The sequence below is a fragment of the Gorilla gorilla genome, chromosome 9 (genome assembly GCF_029281585.2).
Source record: "Gorilla gorilla gorilla isolate KB3781 chromosome 9, NHGRI_mGorGor1-v2.1_pri, whole genome shotgun sequence".
Classification (NCBI taxonomy): Eukaryota; Metazoa; Chordata; class Mammalia; order Primates; family Hominidae; genus Gorilla; species Gorilla gorilla.
Genome location: NC_073233.2, coordinates 36,837,255 through 36,855,420, shown reverse-complemented (window position 1 = coordinate 36,855,420; position 18,166 = coordinate 36,837,255). Strand labels below are relative to the sequence as shown.

The window sequence follows — 18,166 nt, the reverse complement described above, 5'->3', positions numbered from 1 at the left end:
AGAGGGAGGAGGAGAACTTGGAGAGTGCCACAGCAGTAATCAAGGGAATGGATCACACCACTGTAGTGTGATCAACAGAGGTCAGAATTCAAATAAAGCCATGGCTTTGGCCATTAGGAGGTTATTAGTCACATTCCAGGGACGCTTTTGGAAGGAGAGTAGAAGCAGAAGCCAGATTGCATTGAGTAACTTTTGAGTAACCATTTGGCTGTACATTGTTAAATCTATTAATATAGTGGCCCATCAGGCAGAACAAATGTGGTAAGTGGGCTGTATGAGAAGAAATCAGAGAGGGGAGATCTCTTGGCAGACTGGAGGTCAGTTTTGCCTGACTTTTGATTTTCCACAAGAAGCTGGAAGTGCAGAAACTTTTGGGTGATATTTCCTGAGTTCTAGATGTTAGTTCATTACAAAAACAAAACAAAACAAAAAACAAACAAACAAACAAATAATAACCTCAGTTGAGGGCTAAGCATAACACATCTGAGGGCTGAATTGGTCCCACCAGCAGCAAGCTTATGGAATCCTCTTTTAAGAAGTTTAGAAGTGAAATGAGGAAGCATCTCAAAGAAGTAAAAAAGTCAAGGAATGTTTACGATCATGTTTGAGGCACATATGTGTGTGTGTATGTGTCAAGGGTTGTTTGTTTTTGTTTTCTTGGAGTGGGTAAATATAAACTCACCAAGGAGGAGGACTCAATGTATAGAGAGAGGCCCAAAATATCAAAGAGAGGAGATGCCTGGAAAAGGAAGGTGCTTATGGGAGTGGGAGGAATCAGATTAAGAGGCCAATTTGCAAATTGAACATCCCTACTATGAGAATCCAAAATCCAAAGTGTTCCAAAATCTGAAACATTTTGAGCACTGACATGACACTCAGTGAAAATGTTCATTGGAGCATTTCAGATTTTGGATTTTTGGATTTGGAATGTTCAATCAGTGTAACACAAATGTTCCAAAATCTGAAAAAATCCAAAATCCTAAATGCTTCTGGTCACAAGCATTTCAGATAAAGGATGCTCAACCTCTGTTAGAAAGATGAGAAGATGCAAACAGATGGTGTGATGGGAAAGTGAAAAGGCAGAAGTAAAGAGAACCTCCCTCCTTCTGTACACATGTGGTTAGAGGGTATTTTGCATGTCTGGAGAGGGGCTCAGTTGGAGCCTGGGAGCTAGAGAGGAAACTGGACAAATTTTGTGATGGCTGCTTTGGGGAGGTAGTGGCTGGAGTGTGGGGCACTTAGAACTGTCAAGTAGCAGCGAGGACCCAGTTGACTTTCAGTTCATGAGTATCTACTTGTGTGACACCACTAAGTGCAGAAGATACAGAATAGATAAAACTCAAATAACTGCCTCTTTTATGGTCTCACTTACATTCTGTAGCTCTAACGTGAACTGATGAGCAAGTTTTCCACATCTCATTAATTCACTTGCTACCATTGTCACTTTATTGTCCCTGTAAGTTACCTCTACTATTTGCTCAGTAATTTTCTTGAAATTACCTCTTATTTTACATATAAAGGTAGAAAAAAGGAGGCTATATATCATTACTTATACTTTTATATTGTATTTGTCCAAACAATGCATTCTTAAAAGTAGTTTTAAAATACAAAACTATTTGACATTTTGTCAAAGGTTCCTTTCCATTTCACCTAAAATAATCTTGTGTACCATTAGTAGAACATAGACCATGCCTTGGGAACGATGAAACTGGTTGGTTGGTAGCGTTCTTTTTTTTTTTTTTGAGACAAGTTTTGCTCTTGTCACCCAGGCTGGAGTGCAGTGGTTCAATCTCGGCTCACAGCAACCTGCACCTCCGGGGTTCAAGCAATTCTCCTGCTACCACACCCGGCTAATTTTTGTATTTTTAGTAGAGATAGGGTTTCATCACATTGGCCAGGCTGGTCTCAAACTCTTGACCTCAGGTGATCTGCCTGTCTCGACCTCCCAAAGTGCTGGGATTACAGGTGTGAGCCACCGTGCCTGGCTGGTAGAGTTCTTTGGGTCATTCAGAGCAAGGATTTTTTTTCCATGTTAGAGTATATATATGGCCTTGGTTTTTTTATACAAGCAGGTCAGCTTAGCTGGCATGATCTGAATAAAATGGAAAAAGGCAGGCACCTCTTTGCCTGACAATTTTAAAGTGTTGCTATTTGAATACCAAGAAGTTTGAAGCTTGACTGCAGGGCCTTCCCAATTAATCTAGTCTGGAAAAAAAAAAAAAAAAAAAAAACGAAAATGCCATCAAGTAACAGGAGATTTGTCAGCTGCCCTGTTTACACTTTTCATATAAAACATAAAGGTTGGCAGATTATAGATGAAAGGTCAGTTCAGCAAAAAGAAAATATGTCAGACAATCTCATAACATCAGTAACAGAGGATAGAAGTTGGAAGCTACTACTGGATTCTCAGAAAAAGATGAGTTTGTTGGTGATGTGTAAATATCATCACCTTTTCTGTGGCTCTTCATTTTGGTGGCTACCTTTTTATGCCGAGTCTCCAAAATTTGATTTAAAAGACACCAAAGATGCTTGTCTTTCTGAGAAAGATTTACTTTGCAGCAGTTTTACTTAAAAAAAAAAAAGAAAGAAAGAAAGAAAGAAAAAATCCAGTCTGAAGGGGGAAAATATACTTCCTTTGCCATAGTGGCTAGTCTCACCCACGCTGTCCCTGAACCTGAGCCCTAAAATGAGGATAAATTGAGAAACCCAGGCTTCCTGCAAGAGCGGCGGCACATAATGAAAGGGTTTACAGTGAGTCCCATCATCGTGAATGATTAAAGGGGAACTGGGCAACTACAGTGTGACTTGTACAGGTAAAATCTTCTGCTCTAAGAATCACACAGTAAGGACCGGCCTTGGAAGACATTGCTGTCTGGGAAAACGTTTTAGCCTGTTCCGGCTTTGGGAGCACAGGTGAATTGGGGCAGGGAGCACTATTAGACTCATAGGGTCACAGAGCCATGATATTAGAGTTGTAGGGCCTCTCACAAATTTCCAGCATGTGCAGTACTGGGAATTTGTGGCCCTGTTGATATATCTTTCATCTGCACTTGAAGTTCTGGAATTGTGCAAGATACCACCATTCTATCCAAACAACTTGCTATGTACATCATACTCTTAATTACCAAATTCGCATAAACATGCATTTGAGGGAGGCTTCCTATTCTTTTTTGAACTCTTCAGCATAGCCTTGCAAATAACTGAGGCCAAAGACGTGACATACAGCACTGTGGGCTAGTAGTCAAAGATATCCATTGCTGCTTGGCCTCAGCGTTTCTGGTTTCCTCTCTCTGCAGTGTTATTTTCTATCAGACTGCTTTCATCTCTCTCTTAAGCCTCCCCATTATTGCCCGTGCTATATATGCAATTTTATTATTGTCAGAAATCTAACAATTAATAGCTAAAGAAAGGCAGTAATATACAAAACATGGTTTGCCAGTCTTAAAAACTGCTTCAATATTAGCAAATACGTTTGTGATGTGCTGCTGAGACTGTGTGGACTTCACAATGTAATCTTTACAGTTTGAATTGCTAAAATCCAAGTGGACTGACGATGGAACTTGCTCCCCTCACCTCCCCCAACCCCCCCGCCCACAAAATTCTCTTCCCCACTAAGCTTCCTTAATGAAATCATTGAGACTCTGGCTTGCTGGTAAGGACCAGTTCTTACAACAAGTGTATCCAATTTCCTGCTAGTGGTAACTTTAATTCTTCCTGGAATAGCAGGAAACATTAATTTCGCATCAGACCCATAGGTCTCAGAAAGCTGGAATTATAGGTGCCATTGTCCCACTCTTTTTTTCCTCCAAAATAAAATAAAATAAAAAGCAGCAGATGAACAGTGAGGCTTGAGGGATGGGTAGTGACAGAGTAAGGAAAAGAACATTAATTTCAGGTGGGGACAGCTGCCCGGCACTATCTCCCTTTGGATTTTGGTTCTTATAGCATCACGGTGAGTTATTAATATGTATGACCCGTACTTTATTCAAACATTATAAATCTATGCAGAAGTCTGGTGTTTGGGTTTTCCTTTATAGCTTTCATTCTTCTTCCCAGAATTATCTCATTTTGATCGGGAAACTTTTGCATAAAAAGCACACACCGAGAACTCACATTTCCATACCATAAATATTAAAAGAGGGTTAAGCTTTACAGTTTCTTCTCCCATCCCAATAGGAGGAAAGTTAGCCTTCTAATCAGGGGGCCCTTACTAATGTTCTTTTTATTCACAACCCAAAAAGGAAACTTAAAATTAGAGTTGAAATATGAAATTGTACTATCTGGTTCCTTTAATGTATGTCAATTATGGAATGTTTGACTATGCCATGTCTTTAGTATGAAGCATATACTAAAAATCTAGTAGTTATCTAAGTTGTTAAGAATAGTTGGTTAGATTATGTTTTGAGGACCAAACTAGGTACAGACCTTCTCTTAAGGATCGTGATTAAAGAGCTTTTTACTGGATAAATATAAAGTGTGGATTCATTACCCTGTGGATTCATCACAATGAATACATAGCATACAGAAGAGGGAAATGGAACTAGAAAACTTAATGTCTTTTTAGCAATGTTTTAGCTACTTAGCAGCTTCCTATCTCCCGTTATTGTCATTTTTGTTAGCATAAAGGAGTAGTCATAAATTCCAGTTCACATGGAAATGTAAAGGAATTTGTGAGCTATTTCATTTGGGTGAGCTGTCTGCTAATCACACAGTCTCGGCTGTTGTACTTTGTGATGGGAAATGAACGTGCTAATTGGTGCTCTTTTTTCTTATTTCAGGAAACCTGCCATATGAATATAAAATAGTGATTGCTGGGAATCATGAACTGACATTTGATAAGGAATTCATGGCAGACCTTGTTAAACAGGACTACTACCGTTTCCCCTCTGTGTCCAAATTGAAACCAGAGGACTTTGACAATGTTCAGTCCCTCCTGACAAACAGTATTTACTTACAAGATTCGGAGGTAACAGTGAAGGGATTCAGGATATACGGTGCACCTTGGTAAGTGATGATTCAAACAGTTTTCCACATTGCTTTTTAGCTCAGTACCAAGAAAACACAGCTCAGATTTAGATGCTTTAAATGAAAATGATTAGGATGAAAGGAAACCTTATTGCTGTATTTCCAACAAAATACATACTGTACTGCTGCAAAATGCAACACTTGTTGTTTTCATTGTGATAGAGATCCCTTTAGGCAAGATCAATAGGAGTTAAAGCTTTCCTAGATATATACAGTCATGCCTCCCTCAGTGTCCATGGGGTATTGGTCCAGGACCTCCCACTGATAAAATTCCATCATGCTCAAGTCTTTTATATAAAATGGTGTAGTATTTGCATACAACCTATGCACATCCTCGTGAATACTTTAAATCATCTCTAGATTACTTATAATACATAATACAATGTAAATATGATATAAATCATTGTTATGTTTTATGGTTTAAGGATTAATGACAAAAAATATCTAGCATAGATGCAATCCTTTTTCCAATATTTTCTTTTCTTTTCTTTCTTTTCTTTTCTTCTCTTTTCTTTCTTCATTTTTTTTTTTTTTTTTTTTTTGAGGTGGAGTATCTCTCTGTCGCCCAGGCTGGAATGCAGTGGTGTGATCTCAGCTCACTGCAACCTCCGCCTCCCGGGTTCGAGCAATTCTCCTGCCTCAGCCTCCAAAGTACCTGGGATTACAGGCACATGCCACTGTACCCGGCTAATTTTTATATTTTTAGTAGAGACGGGGTTTCACCATGTTGGCCAGGCTGGTCTTGAACTCCTGACCTCAGGTGATTGGCCCGCCTTGGCCTCCCAAAGTGCTGGGATTACAGGTATGAGCCACCGCTCCTGGCCCTTTTTCTAATATTTTCTATCCTTGGTTGGTTAAATCCCTGGATGCGGAACCTCTGATTATGGAGGGCTGGCTGTATATGTTTATGTTACTGGGGCTGGGTGTATGTCTGTGTGACACAGAAGGATTTGAGAGGAGGTCACCATGCTACCCTTCACATAGATTCAGCTACTCTGAACATTCCATCAGCCTTAGGTAACTCGTTTCCCTCTCATTTTGTACTGGAAGCAGTCATAAAATATCTTGCTTAGATTAGGGTTTCTCAAACCTCTCTACACATCAGAATTACCGTCTCTGTAGAAATATAGATTTTGAAGCCCTTCCTCCAGAGACTCTGATTGTCGTTCCTGAGATGAAGCCCAGCAGTTTGTATTTTTTAAAGTTCCCTGGGCAAGACTGATGCACAGGTGGTTTGAAAGTTACTGGTTGAGAGCTGGCACTAGAATTCTCAGAACTAAGCTCTGGAAAACTTGAAACAGGTACATGTATCCTTGGAGGCCAGACAAGAAGCATGTCAATCTTGATTGTATCAGTTGACAGTTGTCAGGTTTTAAAGGAGTTACTTCACAGTGTCTGAGCCTCAGTTTTCACATCTCTAAGATGGTGAAAATGATACCTATTTTAAAGGGTTATGATGAGGATAAAATAGGTAAAGTTTGCAGTGGACTTAAGAGAATATCAGATAGTTTGCTTAGGGTATGAATTATAATTTTTCTGGCCTTGGGCTCTCCCACTAAGTATTTATGTGAACTTAGGCAAGTCATTTAGGCCCTAGAGCCAGTTTTTTTTTTTTATCTTTAAAATGAGAATGTTAGACTAAATGATTGTCAATATCAGCAGGTTCTAGGACTTTTTTTTTTTTTTTGAGGGTGTATATAGAGCAAAACTAACCTGTGTGTGTATATGTAGAGCAGAAGAACTCACCTTTACTCACTTAATACAGAAAAGTACCCCAGTCCTTCACTAGGAGTTGTGGATAGGACTGGAAAAAGACAAGCAGACTGAATTCAGATTGGTCACTTTACTCGACAGTTTGGCTTGTCCTCTGTAAGTTAAAAGGTTGAGATATTTTCTATAATTTTTTTCTAGCTTTACGAGTTGGTATCCAGAAGGACTGGTGAGTGGGTACAGGAAGTACATATCTGTTTAAAATCAACCCCGACAATGATTTTGAACTCTTAATTAAGTACTTCCTATATGCCAGGCATTGTCCTACATTTTTTGTATATGTGTTATCTCATTTAATCCTCACAATACCTTTAGGAGATGGGCACTATTATGATTCTCATTTGGCAGATAAGAAAATCCAGGTGCAGAAAAGTTAAGTAATTGCTCAAGAATCGCCACAGATAATAAGAGGTCTGATTTGAACCTGACAAGTCTGATTCCAGGGTGTACAGCATGACTGAGGGGTGGCAGGGGTTGGGATGTGGTAATTGGTGGTTATAATCCTCAGATCCAGTTTATACCTAGCTTTAGTAAGGTACGTCAATTTATTTTTGTAATGTGTGAGAACGTGGTAAAGGGCAAGAGAATAAACAGCAGAAATCAGTCCTGTCAAACTGTAATCTGGGGTCATGTAGGATGTTGATATTAGCATTTCTGGGTAAAGGGCAGGAGACAGAGCATTTCCAGCTTCACAGCCCAGTTCTTAATGTCAGTACAGTAGTTGAGGAATGACCTCTGATTGGCAGAGATGCTCTACATGCAAGTTAAGATCATTCTTTAAAAATAATTTAAGATTACTTTTGAAAAAATCCTTAAAAGGCACAGGACATTTAAGGCTATTCCTGAGCAAGCAGATGTTCAGAAATCCCTGGACTGATAGTTGCTGAAATGATGACAGCAACAAACTTCCTCCATTATCTGAGCTGATTCAAATCTGTTTAGGACAGGGTTCAGCTAAACTAGATTGTAGCTGTGATGAATGAGGGAATGATTTTGGTCCTCAGGCAGATCTTGCAGCATCTCAAGAAATCGAACAAACAGACTAATTCAGATATGTGATGTGGCAGGGCATGATCTGTTTTTGGTGGTGCTGCAAACTGCAGACAAAGTTTATATCTGAAATGGATTGATATCATTTAAAATGTTTTAATTTTAATACTGGCAAGGTAGCAAAGTCAAGAAAATAAGCACTAATCAGTCTTCTGAAATGTTCTCCTAAAGGTGTCCTTAGACTTAAGTCTGTTGAGATTTCCACAAAGCTTCAACCATTTCCTATTGAGCATCTCTTTACAATGAGGGAGATCTCTAAATGATTTTTGCCCCATCCATTGGAATTGTTGATACTTTGTATTTTGACCAAGAATACAGAGGTTGACAAAAATGATATTTCAGTTTCATCATCTGTTTTTGGGAGGCATCAGTAGTTTGGATCTCACTGTGAAGATATTTCGTCAAAATTAATATTCCCAGAGCTACTGATAATCTGAACATCGATTTAGAAATGTCTGCATTAGCATTTCTGTGCTAGGGAGGAGAGTATTTGCCATCTTTACCACTTGCTCAGTGGGACCTTGGGTGAGTTTCTTAACATCTGCCTGCCTCTGTTTCATCTCTAAAATGGGAGAAAACATTACGGTTTCATGGTTGTTATGAAGATAGAATTAATGCATCCACAGCGCATAGAAGACTTTTTAGCACGGAGTAAGCATTTGATAAATGTTAGCTATTACTACTAATAGTGATGTGTTAATGTTTCCAAACTACTTTATACCTCTGTCAACCTTCATAAGGAGACTATGGGACTAGGAGTGAGATTAGATAAGTTTCAGCCCTAGTTCACCTTCTGCTCATTGGGTGACACTAGGCAAGTCCCTTAACTTCTTCATTTAGTTGTAAAACATGAGGAATGAGGTCTGCCCTTGTTTCTCTCATATGCCACCCACTTAAATGGTCATGAAAGTTAGAATTTTCAAAAACAATACATATTTGTGAGCATGCTTGAATTACTTTAATGTCTTGTACAATTTTTAGCCTCTTTTATTATTAAGAAGCAACGTTTGGGAGAACTTATACCATAGGTACCACTTTTCTCCCCTCGGAAATTAGATTTTTTCCATCTCTGAGATTTACACATAGGTGAGTCCCTGCTTAGTAACCCAACAGATATTTCAACCCAAAATAATGTAAATTGATTGTTTGATTTCCCTGTTTTTACAGTGACTTTTTTGGAGGAAGTATTAAGTTCTGCATTGCTGATACCGCTAGTGGTTTTAAAAATAGAAATCAAAATAAGAACCCTGATACTAAGGATTCACAGGTTTCTCAAAAGTAATCGCCATCAGACTAGGAAAATAGCTATAATTCATGTATTTAGAAGATATGGATTGTGGCTTGGTCTAGCTACAGAAAAAGAATATTAGTCTGTATTCGTTACACGTTGATAACTTGCAACACAGCTGAAAGCTACCTCAAGACTAGGGAGAATTAAAGTAGTGTTTTCTAATTTACAATTTAACAGGAATTGGTATGTAGAAAATAACTTACAACACACCAGAGCATTTATATATGTTTGCAACCGTAATGTTCTGTAGTACTTACTAGATCCCCAAGGAAGAGGCTTTGAATGTGGTTTGATAAGTCTGGGAAAATTCAGTGGCCTAAACTGAAGATGTTATAAGTGGGATGCCAGGTCTGGAAGGAAGGGGGCTCCCTCAAATGGGAAGGCAAGAGTTGATGAATTCTTAAGGGGCACCCTTACCTCAGGAGGCCTTAAGGCAGGTTTTATGGCATCTGTATGTATTCCTTCACCATCTCATTCTTCCAAGAATCTGGAAGAAAGGCATCAGGCATCTTTTTAACAGTTCAGCCACAGATTTGCTTCACTTCTCCTATTGTTGTTTTTTTCTCATTCTTTTTTGGGAGTACAGAAGAAGGTTTTTTGTTGTCAGGCAGGTGGGTCAGCCTCATACTTACTTCGTACCATGGGAGAGCTTGTGGATTGCTTGCATACCTAAAATTGATTCTCTGCCACCAGTGGTGCCCAATTTTGTCTTTGTGACTCACTCTCAGCTCTGTAACATCTTTCTCAAAGGCTGAGTATGGTTAGAAAGGGAAGAAAATTCCAATCTGTCAAATACTAGCCCCTGTGGTAACTAATGGCATGTCTGGCTGGGTAGAGGGAAGGTAGAGTTTTGAAATCATCTTTGTATTTTTGATTACTGAATCTGTAGCCAGCTTTTTAACACAAGCAATTTGGGGTAAACTTACGCGTGGGACTAGGCTCTTCTTTTGCTGTTTTGATACTAAGATACTGTGCAGAAAAAAAAAATCCACATATTAATTGATCAGCAGCCAAGCTGCAGAAAGTGAAAGGTCTATACTGCGCCGACTGGAGCAGAGCAGTTGTATTGTTCAGCGAAAGCCTGCACCTTGTTCTTCTCTTGAACAGAAATACAGAGCTGGTCTCCCGTGGCTTTTAATGAATATGAGTGGGGCTTTCCAATGTCCAGGAATTTGATCTCTAGGCTGACCAAAGGGTCAGGAACAAAGAACACATTTTTTCACGTTAGAGTGGACCCAGGTGTAATTTGTCAGATTTAGTAACTGTGGAGGAAGTGCCTTAACTTCTCCAGCAGGAAAATTAGATCAGGCCTAGGCAGTGCAATTCTAAAATGGCTGAAATAGGAAGAGAAAGTCTGTTGAGTTGCATTTTCAAAGGAACTGTGAACAGGATTTGTTTTCCCTTCCTCTCTTCCCCTCATTTCCTATCATAAATTCATTCATTCATTTAGATGTAATTTTCTCAGCATTTTTCAAAGTGGGAGTTGAGTGTTGATTTCACTCTCTGCAGCATTTCTAATTGTGTTTGCACACAAATAGCTACAAGGTTGCTCACATTTCCCTTGTTCTGATCAGTGCAATAGTACTTTATGTTTACTCTGTCAGGAAAGCGTCAGATGTTTTTATTTCCAATTATAAGTTTTGTAATGCATCATGTATTTTGCTGACAGTCTTCAAGTTCTTGAAATAGCGAACAAATTAGCAGCAGATATTGAGTGAGAGGATTAGAAAACCAACTGGCAACTCATATGATAGAATTCAGATACAGGGATGGGTGGAATGGGCTCATTTATTTTATTTTCTCAGTCATACTTTGTAATTAACTTAGGCAAAAAAAAAAAAAAGGAGAAGAAGAAGAAGAAAAAAGAAAAGAAAGAAACAGCTCCTTGTTCAGCAGAAAAATCCTTTGGCACTAAAGAATGAGACTATGCAAACAATATTGGTTCTGTACGACGTTTTCAGGGATTTCAGCTTTTATTCAGGAGGGTTCAGAAAGGTATTGGCACAGAAAAAGGTCTTGTGTGTGTGTGTGTTAAACAAATATGCACTCTGCTCTTACATGATTCTGTTTAAAGGCCCAGGGTAACATTTCATTTTTCTTGGCACAGGGCCCATAGACTCTCCCATTATGAAACCTATGGCTGTTCTGCCCTAGTCTAGAGTTACAGGGCTCTGTTTACATTTTTGCCTGTTTCAGAATGCAGCTGACTGCTCTTAAAGCCCAGATCAGATTCACTTCTGGTTTAACAACTGCCCTGTTTATTTGAAAAAGGAGAAAGCAAAACCGATCACTTTGCTTCCTACCTCGCCATTGATGACCAAATCAGTAAATACCATTTCCAAAGCCAGTTTATGCAGAACTGGTCATGTGGGATCTCACTCGCCCCTTTCTGCCAGCTCTGTCCAATTCAGCCTTCAAAGCCTGCCGGGTGCCTTTATCTGATGTGTTGGTGGTGGTTGTATGGAAGAATGTGGAGGTGCTAAAGAAGTATTTGTCTGCATTCAATTATGCTTCATAGCAACCGTTGGCATAATTTATATTTTTGCCTGCACATTCTGAGAGAGCCATTTGGCAAACAACAATAATAAATTTACATTTGGATGGTGTATTTCACTCAGAGAACTTTCATATGTATTATCTCATTTGGGGCTCACAACAATTCTTTAACCAGGGTATGTATTACTAATAATAATTAACAATAGCCAGCATTTACAGTGTTTATATGTCAACTGCTGTTCATTATTGCCTCCTTTTGACAGAGACCAACATAGAGAGTTTTTGACAGAGAAAGTGACTTGCCCAAAGCTACAGACTTAATTTGAGGGCAAAACAGGACTAGAATCCAGGCTTCCTTTGCGGAGTTTGCTAGACTAAACCAGGATATCCTAGATGCCTGTCTACTCTGTGGCCTGAGCAACTCAGGAAGTAGCTGCTTTTCATCTTAGAAGACCTGGCCGTTTTCATCTAGTTGCAAAAAGGGTGTACAGAAATCCAGGCCAGCACCCTTCAGGGGCTCTCAGGATTAAGTGGTGATGTGTGCTTCTAGGGGAAAATAGGATCATTGAGGGAAGAGAAAAAACAAGTGACTCAGACACTAGGGTTTAAAAAAAAATTGGCCAGGTGCAGTGGCTTGTGCCTGTAATCCCAACACTTTGGGAGGTTGAGGTTGGAGGATCACTTGAGCTCAGGAGTTTGAGACCAGACAGGGCAACATAGTGAGGCCCCATCTCTACAAAATTAAAAAATTAGCCAGGCGTGGTATGTGCTTGTAGTCCCAGCTACTTGGGTGGTTGAGGCAGGAGGATTACTGAGTCTGGGAGGTCGATGTTGCAATGAGCCGTGAGCACACCCCTGCACTCAGCCTGGGTGACAGAGGGAAACCCTGTCTCTCACACACGCAGATTTATGTCTTAATGTGTTATAAGGCATGAGTCAGCTCCTGCTGTTCCTGCACCACAGAGGCAACTTCCTCCACAACACATATCAGGAGGCAAGTATAGGTTGCATGTGGCTTTTTCCCTCTGAAGAACCATGCAGTGGAGAGAGACAGCAGCCCTGGGCATATGCACCAAGAGGGAAGTGCTGGCAGTGTACTTCGGCTGCAGTCAGACCTGCCATGGGCCCACACTGTGCTCCACAGAAGACCTGGACCTCCACTTTGGGACATGGCTGGCTGGCTGCTGGGTGTTCTTTCATTTTCTCCTATTACACTAATAGGCTCCTTTTAATCCAGAGTTGCTGCTGGTGGATAGAAAGAGAGTATAAAGTGATTACAAGCTCCGTCAGAGCAGGGACCTGTACTTTGTCCTCTATGCATACCCTAGGCAAGCTCAGTGCCTGGCACATAGTAGATGCTTGGTCCCTGTCTTCTGAAAGAATGAATGAGTGAATCAGGGTGGTGGTGGTAGAGATATGTCTCTGGCTGGTGAACTGAGGATTTACACAGATTAGACACCCAGTGACAAAAGGAAAGAAAGTATTTCCAGTACAAGATCCGGCACAGTCATGGATATACAAAACGGAAGACTAGAGATGATAGAGCAAAATGGAACCAAGCAAAGCCCTAAATGATGTCCATGGGCTTTAATAACACGTGTTAACAAGGTACATATACCTAGATTCTTCCTGAACACTCAGAAATCTAGCATCTCTTCAGGTGAGCATGGTTCAATAAAAGTGAGAAATGGGAGTAGGACAAACCTCACATTAAACCTCACAGTACGGCAGTGAGAGTTTTCAAAGAAAGCCTCCACCAGCAATTTTAGGCTCTTTGGTATCATTTCTTCAGCTCAGACACCTTATTCCCGTACTGTGAGCAGCTCTAGAAGTTACTCTTAGATACAGAGACCATCGCTTCAAGGCTGCAGTCAAAGTAGTTGGCGTCAAGTTTGAGATTGGTCGGAAGCTAGACCAGGTGGGCCCTCAGAACGTCCTATGGACATTAAAACCAATTGTCAAATATACAGTATTCCCTTTTCTCAGTGGCTGAATTCTCAGTGATTGAGTTCTTAGCGTCTTGTAGATTCTGTACCATTTATTTTCAGGCTACTTGACAAACACTGATTACTTATTTTATACTCTGAACTGCAAGGGAAGAATGAACTTCTCCAGGTCTTGCCAGACAGTGAGCCCACTAGAGTCCCATTGACAGTCTTAACCTGTATTTATTTGGTTCCAGCCTTAGCTGCTTCTGTCTTCCTGTGATGCATTTCTCCTCTGTGGCTCAGATGTGTTCACAAGTTAGTTTAGGTAACCACACTGGATCCTTTCATCCTTCTCCTAATCTCTGATGAAGGTAAGATGGGTTTTGGAGCAGACATATATTTGGAGAGATGAGGTTGCTCCTTCCACTGGGTGCTCCTCTTTTGCCAGCACCACATCTGCAGAGCCGCAGGACATCCTTCCGCCGCTTCTGATGAGCCTGCATGCTGCCAAAGTTGTTTCACAATAGAGCGTTAATAATCAGAGCCATGTTGTGTTATGTGCTTCATACAGGAGAAGCCCCCTGCCTTCTAGGCTGCTTTGTGAGAGCAATGTCGAGGCATGATGTCACCCACCCTCTCAAGGGTTCATCTATAAGCCCATGGGAGGCTTGGTCGGGCTTGTAGACCCACCATGTGCGTAGGGACATCCCCTCTGATGGCGAAGGCTTTGTTGAAACTGTTCTCCAAAAAAATTATTGCTAATTCTCTCTTCCCTTAAACAAGCAGTTCCTTAGGCTACAAAACTTCTGGCAGGGCCTCCCCAGCAGGAAGGCATGTGCTCCCCACATTGGGCATAGCTCAAACATCTACAACTCTGTTTTACTTACAGAAGGAGGGAGGCAGTGGTATAGAGCTCCGCAGGGTTTAGCCTTAGAAACAGGCTGTTCCCAATAAGCTTGGCTCTCACTTTTATTATTTAGAACTTATTTACCTTGTTACACACGTTATGTGTAACATGTGTAAATGTTACACACGTTATGTGTAACATGTGTAAATGTTACACACGTTATGTGTAACATGTGTAAATGTTACACACGTTATGTGTAACATGTGTAAATGTTACACACGTTATGTGTAACGTGTAAATGTTACACACGTTATGTGTAACGTGTAAATGTTACACACGTTATGTGTAACGTGTAAATGTTACACGTTATGTGTAACATGTGTAAATGTTACACATGTTATTTACCTTGTTACACATGTTATGCAATCTCTCTGAACCAGTTTCATCTGTCAAATGTGTATATAAGTAATAATAATAACTACTATTTATTGAGCATCATTCACATACAGGTACCAGATGTAAAATTGTTTTAAAGCCTCAAAGCAACCCTATAAAGGAGATAATATTACCCTCATTTGGGAGATGAGAAAATTAAAGGTTAGAGAAGTTAAATAACTCACTCAAGGACACTTATTTTGCAAAGAACTGTAAATCAGTCCCAAATCTGTTCGCTTCCAAAGCCTTTATGTTCTTCACTACTTCTGTATATTTTTCATGGGATTAAAATAAGATCATGTATGTTAAGTTCCTGGCACTCAGTGAATGCTCAATTAATATTATTTTTTTCCCCGAAAGGTAACACTTGTTAGTTTTGTAATGGCTATTATTTTTTGGTTTTGTTTTGTTTGCTTCGTTTCTATGGTGGTATTACCGTGGTAGGAGAGAAGAAGCAAAAAGAGTAGAAATGAGATAAATAGGAAACTTAGTCTAGGAAAATGCTTACCCCTGTTTGTGTATTGGTGGGGGAAGGGGAATAAAGGAAGAGAGAAACTGTTTAAAGTGAATATTGTACAGTTTCTTTGCATGGCAGGTTGCTTATGATCTGGATACGTAGAAACCATTTAGGAAAGGAACCCCATATTCCGCTTCATTTGGTCAAAAGGCATGGAAGAGTGGATAGACGTCTGTTAAATGAAGACATATGGGCATTTTGAAGGTCACTTATATGGAGTATCATTTTCAGTGTATGAGTAATGTTGGCAGTGTGTTTCCACCCAGGAAGAATAAAAGTAATCTTGGATGGTGACTATAAATTAAATGTGGACTGTTCCATGAGGGCTGCTCCAACACCAAGTGAGTGTCAAACTTTGAAGTTTCTGGGTTTAGCAGAATGCATATGCATTCTGCAAAGAGCTGCAAAGGTGAGCTACAAATCTGCCTTAATTCAGGAGAGGATATGGGAAGACTGTTTTGCTTAAATATGAAAGATCAGCTTGGTTAAAGTGTAAATACAGTTACTATAACTAATAATGTCCAAGTATAAAATTTGTAGCAAGAAAAGAAATAAACAGGCAATGAGAAGTACCTGGTATAGAAGGGCATACTAGAAGAAGTGGTTAAGACCTAGCTTAAATAATAGTCTTCCTAGGATGAAATTTCCCAAGACAGCATCTGAAGGTGCCAGTGATATTTAATGATTAATGTAGATATTTTCAGGCCCAATGTCTTGGTGTGGTGGGTTTAAAGGATGGATAACATTAAATAAAAAATGGTGCTAAAATTTCATATGAATCAACAGTAAATCAACATTGAAGACTAAGTGAAACCAATGCTATATTTGTAAAGGAAAGAAAAAGAAGAGCAGAGTCAACATATTGATTTTTCATTCTTTCCTAAACTTGGTTATGAACTTCTTTTATACATTATGTACAAAATGATTGCATATAGCACTACGTGCCTCTGATGGCTGCCTGGTTTAATAAACTGTGATTATTGTTTTTCTCTCTACATTTCAAGCTACCATATGTACTGAATTTCTGGGATATATCAATCTCAAAGCTAAACCTAATAGGATATACTGACTTTCCATGCCACACAAGGCTTCATGAGCCATGGGAAGTAGCTTTGGAGCACCATGGTTCTAGAAAGAGGATTGTCAAAGACAGACACTCAGGAAAAAAAATGTTTTATTGTCTTAATGATTTAAAAGTTCAACTCTTAAATCACTAGCCATAATTCAGGCCTCTTATTGAGTCAGTCATCAGTAGAAAAACCTTTCTTGCTTTGATCTTTGAAGAACAAAATAAAAGATGCTAGACTAAAACCTAATCAGAAATTATTGATGGCAAAACTAACTAGTTGGAATAGGCTGTTGGCAGAAGTCTCTCTCCCACTTTTCTTCTTTTCCTTTGGTGTTATGATTTAAGGGGAAAAATTATGGAAGACAAGTTTGTTTTAAAAACTCATAGGGTTCATTTGTGGGTTTTGCATTTGTATATATATATTTTTAAATAATAATTAGGAAGCACTTGAGAATGAGGATTTTAGCCTATGCTGATGCTACTGCTTCTGTTGCTAAACATTACTTAATGCTTCCTGTTTTTCAGAAGAAATAGCCAAGACTAGTTCCTTTTCTTATCCACATTCAGCCATTTCCCTTAAAAGGATAGGTTCTGAAAAAAGTACTTACCTGTTGGGCAGTAGAATAAGTAGAAAAATGGAAAACCCAAATGTATGTGTACGATGCTGGGTCTGACCTTTATGCTTTTAAATAATTCTTACTGGAGGCAAATTCTGTGTGGTTGCCGGCTTGCATAGCAGCTTCAGAGGCAGGCCCATGAAAGACGAGCGAATTTTCAGGGTATTGAGTGCCTTGCTATATTCACACTGTATGTGCCGTTCAAGATTACTATTGAAGGGAAAATCAGAAGGTATTGGTTTTTAAGGAGGGTATTGGTATTTAAGGCTATTTGCTGTAGGAATTACCTTCTACAGAGTTTGAACTCTGTTCTGAAAAGTCTGAGAGAAATAGAAACAGTTCATAGGAAATTTTGAAGTTTGGCTAGCCTGTAAACCACAGGCTTAACAGTGCTCTAAAGTCAGTTCTGAGACTTTGTAACTCTTGATATATAATTATGAATGCATTTTTGCTTTGTTGATTGTTGCAATAAACAGAATCAGTGGATTATTGGTTAAGCAGAATACAAATATGCCAGAGAAAATTCATTCTCTTTGTCTCACTCTGAAAATATTGCATCAAATAATCTGAACGAGACCAAAAAAGCTTTTTGTCTGAGTTTCTACAAGTAATAGTAGAAAAAACAATGAAAGGGAAATAGTTAAATATAGAAAATCATCAAAAATAGAAATCGTGCAAAAAGTAGACATCTCGATTCTTAAAAATTATGTTTCCCAAGCTGTGCAAACTTTCCTCAGTTAACCACATACTTACATGGATGAAGATTTCACAATTCCAGTAAAAGCATTCTTACATTCACCTTGAATGGTTTTGTCCCTTGAAGAACTAGCATCAGTCATCAGACAGCAATGGTATGTTTTTCTTCTTATATTTAGCAGTAAGCGTTTTAAAAGCCATATCCTCACCAAAAATGTACAGATGGATCATTGCATTATAAAAACATATACTAATATAGTCAGAAAACAAAAACTGAAAGATAATACACCACAAGTTATAACAGCGATTTTCTCTTATGAATGTTCTTTTTTTCTTTCTCTCATTCTGCTTTTCCTGGGATTTTGTACATTCTTACAGTAGGTAAGTTTTATTTTTACAGTCAGGAAGAAAGGCCACATTCTGTA

The 18,166-nt window shown here is 39.2% G+C and overlaps 1 protein-coding gene across 3 annotated transcripts in view; it reads left to right on the top strand.

Moving 5' to 3' along the window:
* Nucleotides 1-18,166, top strand: part of MPPED2 (metallophosphoesterase domain containing 2) — a 177,860-nt gene that overhangs the window by 87,482 nt on the left and 72,212 nt on the right. For all 3 annotated transcript variants that reach the window (XM_019037749.4, XM_019037750.3, XM_055354191.2), the window contains exon 4: nucleotides 4,779-5,004. In XM_019037749.4, coding sequence (XP_018893294.1) covers nucleotides 4,779-5,004 — 226 coding nt within the window. The remainder of the gene's footprint in view (nucleotides 1-4,778; nucleotides 5,005-18,166) is intronic.